Genomic DNA, 9,998 nt, shown 5'->3' with positions numbered 1-9,998 from the left:
TTGTTTACCTGAGTGTTTGTTTTTTCTTTCTCCTCCTGGGCTATTTCAGGTTTGACAGGTTTGGGGGGGGGCAGAACCAATGGGGAGGGTGAGGGACCCAAGGGACCAGGAAGGGCCCTTCTCTCTCCCTAGGTCCCCCAAATCTGGAAGGTCAGGGCCTGGATTTCTCCCTTTTATGATCTCGGACAAATTTCTTCCCTTCTCTGGTTCTGAGTCAAGTTCTGGGTTGACTTTCTGGACCCTCCTCTTAAAAAATAAAATAAAACAAATGTTATTCTTTATCTTTGGGTCCCAGGTTCCCAGTTGGGTGTAAAGTGGGGTGTGGCTGGCAGAAGATATTTCCCACAAAGGACGGATGAATCAGGGCCCGTGGGTGGCACTTGTGCCCGGAGGAGGGGGGCAGGCCCTCAGGTGGGCAAGAGGCCCTTTCCCTGACTGCCTTGGCTTAGATACGGCCTGGCTTCAGTCCAGGATCTCATGACTGGTCTGGCACGTGGACCAAAGAAGAGCCTGCTGTAAGGATGCCACAGAGGATCCCCAAAAGTGTGGACCACCCCTTTCCCTGCAGAGATGAGAAATCTATCCTCAATGACCAACTCTGGGGCCATAATAATATATAATGATAGTACAGTGGGGTGGGTGTTTGCCTCACACACACAGACCAAGGTTTGAATCTTGGCATCTCAATAAGGTCCATTGAGCACCTCCAGGAGTAATCCCTGATGGGAGTAACCTCTAAAGATCACTGGGTGTGGCCCCAAAAGGCCAAAAAAGAAAATCCATAAAAGAAACCAAGACAATGGGAAACCATAAGGGCTCAGTGTGGGGAGGTGGAGCTGTGATAGTGTTTACTCTGCCCTTGAAAGAACAGAACAAGGAAAGAGCTTTAAGGGCTTATACAGACAATTTTTGTTGTTGTTGTTTTGGTTTTTGAGCTACACCTGGTGGTGCTCAGGGGTTACTCCTGGCTCCACTCTCAGAAATCACTCCTAGCAGGTTTGGAAGACCGGTAGGGATGCCGGAGATCGAACCTGGGTTGGCTGCGTGCAAGGCACACACCCTGCCTGCTGTGCCATTGCTCCAGTCATAGATGATGGGGACACTTGAAATTCAGCATTGTATGACTCTTGGCACTGCAAAGTCCCTCTTGGGGAGACCCTGATGGTCTCTGACCCACAGCACTGCCCGCCCAGTGAGGTTGTAAATTGCTGAACATAGCCTTCTGAGCATTATCTGGAAGACTTCCCACCAAATCAACAAAAAATGATAGAAAAGTAGCAGCCGGAGAAATAGTACAGTGGGAAAGGCACTGTCTCCAGGGGGCAAACCGGGGTTCAGTCCCTCGTACCTCATGAAAGCAGGTAGAGATATGAACTAAATTTTTATTTATTTATTTATTTATTTATTTATTTATTTATTTATTTTTGTTTCTGGACCACACCGGATGTGCTCGGGGCTTACTCCTGACTTACTCCTGCATTCGTGAGTCACTCCTTTTGGGGCCCCGGGGATCATATGTGGTGCCGAGAATCAAACTCAGGTCAGCCATGTGTTAGACAAGCCATACCTGCTATATATACTTAATCTCTTTGGCTCCTTGAACTGAAAAAAATAAATGAACCTAAAATACTTTACAAATATCCAAATATAGGGGCCGGAGAGATATAGCATGGAGGTAAGGCGTTTACCTTTCATGCAGAAGGATGGTGGTTCAAATCCCGGCATCCCCTCCTGTGCCTGCCAGGGGCGATTTCTGAGTATAGAGCCAGGAGTAACCCCTGAGTGCTGCCGGGTGTGACCCAAAAACAAAACAAAAAACAAAAAAATCCAAATATATACAAAAGATGTTTTAATTTACTCGAACACAAAATTGAACAACAAAATAGCCTAAAGAAATGGAGTTGATGGGGACCAGAGTTTTAGCACTGTGGTAGGGTGTTTTTGCCTTTCACGCTGTAGACTCGGGACAGACCTGGGTTTGATCCCCAGCATCCCATATAGTTCCCTGACCCTGCCAGATGCGATTTCTGAGTGCAGAGCCAGGAGTAACCCCTGAGCACCACTAGGGATAGCCCAAAAACCAAAAACCAAAAAAAAAGGAAATGAAGCTGAGAAATTCTTTGGGGTTAGCCTTCCCTTTTATCGAGGGTAGAGGCCACAACAAGCAGTGCACTCAGGAATCACTCCTGGTGGTACTCAGGAGACCATATGGGATGCTGGGGATCAAATACAGGTTGGCTGTGTGCAAGGCAAGCACCCTACCCACTATACTACCACTCTGGCCCCTCTAGGGCCTTCCTATTTCCCTCAGGGTGTCTGGTTGGTCCTTTATGTTTCTGCCCTTGAAAACAGTTTTTTTCCCCCCATTCAGATACCAACAACTGGCCCTAGCAGCAACAATAAGCTTTATGAGGCCAGAGATAGGTCAGGTGGCTGAGCACCTGCCCTGCCAGTAGCCTATCCAAGTTTGATCCCCAACACAGCATAGGGTTCCCCTTATGAAATTACAGGGTCCAGGTAGAGCCCTTTTCTCTGCCCTGCAGCTTGGGATGCTTCTTCTGCCCTTGGCTGACCCCGACCCTATTACCTGGCGTGCCCTTGGCACACCTGCTGTTTCAGGTCCTCTGTCAGGACTGCTGCTAGGTGGAGATGGGGCTCAAGGGGTGGAACACAGGCTGGGCCTGAGTAGGAGCCCCCAACCCCTGCAGGGATGACTCACTAAGAATACCTCTGGGGGTGCACCCCATGAAAAAGAAACTAGATAGCTCTTTGTGGACAGCAGAAAATCTAATATCTTTGCCTTGCAAACAGCTGACCCTAGTTTGATCCCTGGCACTGCAAATGATCCCCAAGTCCTGCCAGGAGAGATCCCTTGAGTGCAAAGCCAGGTGTAAACAAACCTTGAACACTGCCAGGTGTGGCCCCCAAGAAACCTCTCTCTTTGCATGCCATCCTTTCTTTGTTGTTATTGTAGGGGCCACACCTAGCAGGGCTTGGGGACTGTCAGAACCACCAACTCCTACCTTCCATGAGGGGCAGAGGTCAGACCTGGGGCTTCACAAGTGCCCCTGAGCAGCACCCCAGTCCCAGCCTTGGGCATGATATAAGGCAGTGGAACCCCTGTAAGGGAAATCCTGGAGCTTGTGGGGGGCATCAGACCTCAATGTCCCCTCCTTGGAGAGACCATTCCGGACCACACCCACACCCATTACCTGATTCCTCTTCCTGTGTGTTGTCTTCTCAATGTGTGGCACCTTTGGAAGCTTCCTAAAATCTTTCTTTTTTTTTTTGGTTTGTTTTTGTTTTTGTTTTTGGGCCACACCCGGAGGTGCTCAGGGGTTACTCCTGGCTGTCTGCTCAGAAATAACTCCTGGCAGGCACGGAGGACCATGTGGGACACCGGGATTCGAACCAACCACATTTGGTCCTGGATCGGCTGCTTGCAAGGCAAACGCCGCTGTGCTATCTCTCTGGGCCCAAAATCTTTCTTTTTAGTTTTTGTTTTTGTTCTACACCTGGTGGTGCTCAGCAGTTACTCCTAGCTCTGCAATCAGGAATCACTCCTAGAAGTGCTCTAAAGTCCATATGGGATGCTGGGTAAAAAGTAAATGCCGGAGGGGTCAGAGAAATAGCACAGCAGTAGGGTGTTTGCCATGCAAGTGGCGATCCAGGACAGATGGTGGCTTGAATCCCAGCATCCCACATGGTCCTCCGAGCCTGCCAGGAGCGATTTCTGAGCGCAGAGCCAGGGGTAACCCCTAAGCATCACCAGGTGTGACCCAAAAACAAACAAACAAACAAAAAAGTAAATGCCTTCCCTACTGTGTGGTTACTCTACCCCCTTAATTTCTTTCTTGCCCTTTGCCAACTTTAGTCCCTGAGCCTCTGACTTGCTCTGGGCAGCAGCCTTGATGGGTCAGAATGTGTTTCTGCGCCTAGAACGGGGTTGACACTCCGTGGGACACCCTCTCCAGCTGAACCCTCTGTAAATCCACTTTAGAAAACAGAATGAACCTCAATCAGTGGCTCCCTTTGCAGTCGCTGTCTATTTTGGTGAAATTTCTTCCTTCCTTCCTTTCTTTTTTTAATTTCATTTTATTTTGGTTTTTGGGCCACACCCAGCTTCGCTCAGGGGTTATTCCTGGCTCTGAGTTCAGAAATGGCTCCTGGCAGGCTCAGGGGACCATATGGAATGCCAGGGATTAAACCCAGGTCAAGGCAAACGCTCTACCACTATGCTATCGCTTGGGCTTTTCTTTTCTATTTCCTTCCTTCCTTCCTTCCTTCCTTCCTTCCTTCCTTCCTTCCTTCCTTCCTTCCTTCCTTCCTTCCTTTCTCTTAGGTAATTATTTTTTATTACAGTAGGGCATCAGACATATTATAAAAAGTACAAAAATCACAGATAAACAGTTTGAAGAGTTTGAAGAGTTTTTTTTTATTATTATTAAGTAAAGATATATGTACCCAGCATCTAGGCCAAGGAATAATAGGCTCTAACAACCCAAGGAGCCTCCCTTGTGCCACTTCCAGACATTCCTTCCATCTCCAACCCTGTCTTTACTGACTTCTAGTATCAAGTGATTTTGGAACTTGCTGCTATGAGTAACCACAGAAATGAATCTGACAATATTGAACGAAAAATGAAAACCTCAAGTGCATTTTAGTTGAGTGAGCTTTGGTGAAAGAGATTTACCGTGTAAGCACTATCCCCGGCCTCTATCCTTCCCCAAGTGCCCCACTGCTCCCCTCATCTTTGACCATCATCTCTGCTCCTTCCCTTGAGGGCAAATGTTTGTGTCAGGCAGTGCTTCTCAATTATTTTCTGTCATGCCCCCATAGGAAGAAGAAAATATTTTTCGAGCCATCCCCGCATGACTGTAAATAGTATCTGTATTTAAAAAACTTTAACCTGGGCCCAGAGAGATAGCACAGCGGCGTTTGCCATGCAAGCAGCCGATCCAGGACCAAAGGTGGTTGGTTCGAATCCTGGTGTCCCACATGGTCCCCCGTGCCTGCCAGGAGCTATTTCTGAGCAGACAGCCAGGAGTAACCCCTGAGCAATGCCGGGTGTGGCCCAAAAAACAAAAAACAAACAAACAAACAAAAACCAACTTTAACCTGCAAAACAAAAATATATCAAATAATTTGAGCTGACTTTTTAATTTTTTTTTTTTTTTGGTGTTTTTGGGCCACACACAGCACTGCTCAAGGGTTACTCCTGGCTGTCTGCTCAGAAATAGCTCCTGGCAGGCACGGGGGACCATATGGGACACCAGGATTCGAACCAATCACCTTTGGTCCTGGATCGGCTGCTTGCAAGGCAAAGCCGCTGTGCTATCTCTCCGGGCCCTTGAGCTGACTTTTTAATCAGAGGCGATGTCTAGATGAATGGCTACAATGAGCACGTTTTAGAATGCATAGCTTTTCGAAGCAGGGTTTGAAGCAGGACATAGCAACTCTTACTCCAGAGACATACAGAGACATAAACACGGGGCTTAGCTTGTTATGAAGGTGTTTACCGAGGTCAAACGCGCATGCCCCACTATTTGAGAAATACTGGTGTAAGGGGATGTATGGTGGTGGTGGGGTAGCTCACCATCGCCCCCTACAGCTTCCTGGCCTGTTCACTTTCACCAACTCACCTGTCCCAACCCTCTGAGATGTTGGGGCCTGAAGATGGGAAAAGCTAGTGGATATGTGGGGTGCCCCTGGGAGGACAGTCTCTGGGCCAGGAGCCTGGCACATTGGGAAGCACCAAGAAGGCTAGATACCCCTCCCAGGCCCCAGTAAATCCAGGCCTCCTGCCAGGCAGAGGAACCATTCTGTGGTGTCTAGATGTCAAATGGCTTTAGCAATCCTCTCTAAGGGCATCCCAGATCTTCTGGTCTCCAGTTTGGGCTAACAGGAAAAGGAAGTGAGACTATTGGCTTCCTGTGTACAGGACAGAGTTAGATGCCAGGTAGGGAGATGTGGCCTCTAGCCAGGCTCTATCTACTTTAGCCTGGCTGTGTGACCTCGACAATGTCATGTACCCTCTCTGAACCCCAGTTTCTGTTTCTGAAACAGGAAACTAGTAATCACTGTCCATTAAACCCCACTTGACATCTCTGTTGCCAGCAAGCATCCTGGTTGTCAAGATCCCGCCTCTGGTTGGGCTGCCTCTCCCCCCTTCGTGGAATGCCGCACCCCCAAATCCGCTGTCAAAATTCTGGTTTTTCAACGTACCGTTCTGGAACAGGCCCCTCGGGGATTTTCCTCCAAGCAGAATGTTCTGCCTCTTCCTCCAGTCCTATAAGCTCCGGAGAAGAATAGAATGACAGGTTCTGCCAAGTGACAGCGGGCCAACCTAGGGCTAGGCGCTGTGTGCGGTCTTTTGTCATCTGATCTTCAGTGTGTCATTACTTTCAGGCAACGGACAGAGGAGGGAAACCGAAGTTGAGATGAGATCCAGCCTGCCTGTCCCAAGGCGAGGAGCAGGGAGGATGAGTCCCCAAGTGGCAATGAGCGTCCTGTCCCCTGAATGCATGTCAAACCCACTTTCTGTGCTGTGGACGGGACAGTGAGGCCTGTTGGCTTTTGTGACCATGAGAGCTGTCCTGTCCTTTACAGGGGGGATGCATGAAGCAGAGCTGGGGACAAAAAATGCAGGGCTGGAGGTCAAAGCCTCAGTGTTCACCCTGGAAGGGTTGGTCACTCTGCTAGTATTTGGGGAACCCCAATTATTATCTATCTCCAATCAGTCACCGAATTGGCCCCAAACATCCCTCCCAATTTTTGTTCCCTGACTCACCAACAGGCCTGGGACCCAGAATCTAGCTTAGGTCGAGGGTTTTGAAACCCATAAACCGTGAAGTGACCTTATTTTCCCCCTTGCCTGCCCTGTTCAAGCAGGAAAGCTCGCTTGCTAGTCTCTAGGGGCAGGGACCCAGGATGGGGACGCTGTGGCCTGGACCCTCCCCTACATTCGAACCCTTCTCCTGAGCACCCTGCCTCCAGTTGGGCCTTCCAGACTGGCTCCCCTGGGGGCAGGTGGGACCTAGGCCAGCAGTGAACTTCCAGGGAGCAATGACAGGGGAGCTGGGAGGGCTAAAGCTAGAGTGCTGGGAGGGGCCTGAGGACCCCCTAGAGCACCCCACCTTCTTTTCAGACCTCCTCCCTCCAGATCCATCTGTAGGCTCTGGCCTGGGCCGGGGCACCTCTCCTCCTCCTTCATGCTTATTTTTATTATCATTTATTTATTTATTTATTTATTGTTTTTTGGGGCCACACCCGGTGACACTCAGGGGTTCCTCCTGGCTCTGCACCCAGAAATCGCTCCTGGCTTGGGGGACCATCTAGGAATCGAACCGCGGTCCGTCCTAGGCAAGCGCCCGCGAGGCAGACAGCCACCGCTCCGGCCCCTTTTCCTTCTCTTTCTCCGACCTTTTCCTTTGTCTGTGTCCCGGCGGTGGCGGCCCCGCCCCTCCCGTTCGCTGCAAGCTAGGGGCGGAGTCTAAAAAGACAGACCGCCCATTGGGGGCGTGGCTTATGCGGGGCGGGGGCGGGCCTCCAGACCACTCTGGGCGGTGGCTTCTCTGAGCCGCGCAGGCTGGCAGACAGGGGCGGGACTTATAAAGGCGTGGTCTGACGACGCGGGGCGGGGCCGAGGTCCGGGGCGCGGGTGGAGGCGGGATTCCTTGGGGCGTGGCTTAGGAAGAGGCGTGGCTTCGCTGAGACTGATGGGCTGTGGCAGGCAGAGGCGGGGCGTACGGGGGCGTGGTCTGGCGATGAGGGGCGTGGTCTGTCTGAGACGAAGGCGTGGCTTCGCCGAGACTGATGGGCTGCAGGCAGAGGCGGCGCTTATGGGGCGTGGTCTGTCAGTAAGAGGCGTGGTCTAGTCAATAAGGGGGCGTGGCCTGGCGGGGCGGAGGCGGCGGGCAGGGCGGACGCGGCCCGAGCAAGCGCCGGTGCGGGCGGACAGAGGCCGCAGTCCGGGCGGGCTGCATGGCGCCAGTGGCGTCCGCTTGAGCGCTTGGCGCGGGCAGCGTTGGGCGGGCGGCCTGAGCCGCTGCTCTTTCTCTCTCGCCATGGGGGACGTGCTGTCCACGCACCTGGACGACGCCCGGCGCCAGCACATCGCAGGTGAGACTGGAGGGGAAGCCCCGGGCCACGCCCCCGCCGGGCCTGCGGGGTCCCTGTTGGGGTTTGGGTTGGGGCTGGGGACCCCCAGAAGGCCTGGAGAGGGGTCGTGTCGAAATCCTGGGTCTTCTTTATCTGATTGCCCCCCCCCATTTCTGGACACCCCTATCCAGCCTTTGCTGGGAATGCTCTTCCCCTCTGCAAGAGATTTCCACCTTCCCACCTCCAGGCAGTCCTCTGGGGGTCTCTCAGCAAGCCCCCCACTCACCCTGATGGTAGGAAGGGTCCCAGTCTCCCACCCCTTTGGCTTTCGCTCTGTGCTGACCTTCCCCAACTAACTGTCCCAGTTCCCAGCTTGCCCCAGACTCAGTACACGTGGCTGAAGCTGGCCTGCAAGGCCCATCAAGGAAAAGGGGATAGGGGGTGATTTGGAGGGGTGTCTGCCTTGGAACCCCAGCCCTGTGCCTCCGGCTCAGAAAGGGGCTCCTGGTAACCTCCTGTCCTGCTCACACTCCCTGGGTTATTATTTTTTTCAAGGAGGCAGCTGCCCACTAGCTTGCTCTGGAGCAAGCTAGGCTTCCTCGAACCCACCCTGAGGAGGTTAGGAGAGGCACAGAATGTCAGGGGAGCTGGTTCTGGCTGGGCACCAGCCCCCCTCGCTGGCCCTGGCAAGGCTACCTGGGTGCAAATGGGCATCTGGTTCCCGGCTGCGCCACCCCGGGCCCTGTCTGCTGACGGCCTGGCACCTGGGCTCTGTCCGCTTGGAAATGGGATGACTGGTTCCTTCCTGATTCCTGAGTTGTTGAGGGACTTGAGTGAGCTCATTCATGTAACTGGCTCCACAAGTGGCCTGGCCTAGACTTGGGTCCATGTGGGGCAAAGTGGGGGAGATGGTAACTTCTGGCCGGTGGGTTCACAGCTCCGTGCCCACCTCTGCTGTCCTGGGCAGTTTTGGCACCGGAGTTCTGCCTGTTTATACCCTTTTCTCCCCTTGAAAGTGGGTATTAGGTACCCCTTAACTCCGTGTTCCTACGTGCCCGGAGATGCTTTGGAAGTGGGTGCCCAGTGTCTGCGGATCTAGGCCTCTGGCTGGATGCCCCCCTGAGTTATGCCAGGCCTGGGGCCCAGCCAGGGGCGAGGGCAGTGCTGGGGAGAATCTGGCCCTATGCAGCCAGATTAGCAGGGGGTTAAGTCCTGACCAGCCTCCCTGTAGGACAGGCCTGGACTCTGGGCGGAGGAGGCCAAGGCGGAGCCTTCCTGTCCCCTCCCTGCGGCCGACCAGCCTCCTGGGGCTCTGGAACAAACAGTCCATCCATTCACCACCTCCCGGTGGGGCCCCTTGCCCATCGGGGTGAGGTGTGCTGAACCTTCTTCACTGGGGTTTTTCCTTCTCCCACCCTCCAACGGACTCTGGGCCTCCGTCCACCCACCTCTGCAGGGGGTCTGCCCCCACCCTCCCCACCACTGACTGTGTCACAGGGGAGGGGGGCAGAGGCCACAAACGGTCAAGTGTCCTCTCCTGGATGGGCTGGGTTTGTTCGGTGGATGCCAGGCCCTGTGAAGAGGCGGCATGGCACTCACGCGTACTATTAATAACCCTGTCCAAACACCTCAAATTCTTGCGCCAGCCTCACCTGAGGGGCGCCCTGGAGGGCAGGGCTGGGGGCTTGGGAGGGGACGCACAGGCTTCTTTCACCCTCCCCAGGAAGCCCTTCATACCTGACAATTAAAATTCCGGGCCTCACGTGGGGTGCCCTGCCCAGCTCATCCCTCCTTCCTCCCCCCCTCAGGTGCTGGTGGTTGTTTGGGGATTTAGGGTTCTTGGGTTCTGGGCCTGGCCTTTGGCTCTGGAGCAGGTGGGCAGGTGAGGGCCCACCTGG

The 9,998-nt window shown here is 53.3% G+C and overlaps 1 protein-coding gene across 1 annotated transcript in view; it reads left to right on the top strand.

Annotated features, from left to right (window-relative positions):
- The first annotated feature begins 7,944 nt into the window (after nt 1-7,944).
- NIBAN2 (niban apoptosis regulator 2) overlaps nt 7,945-9,998 on the top strand; it is a 41,676-nt gene continuing 39,622 nt past the window's right edge. The window contains exon 1 of the mRNA XM_049774138.1: nt 7,945-8,121. Coding sequence (XP_049630095.1) covers nt 8,067-8,121 — 55 coding nt within the window. The 5' untranslated portion in view covers nt 7,945-8,066. The remainder of the gene's footprint in view (nt 8,122-9,998) is intronic.

This window comes from Suncus etruscus, chromosome 5 (genome assembly GCF_024139225.1).
Source record: "Suncus etruscus isolate mSunEtr1 chromosome 5, mSunEtr1.pri.cur, whole genome shotgun sequence".
NCBI lineage: Eukaryota > Metazoa > Chordata > Mammalia > Eulipotyphla > Soricidae > Suncus > Suncus etruscus.
Note: the sequence above shows the minus strand (reverse complement) of the source record. Positions and strands in the feature narration are given on the sequence as shown.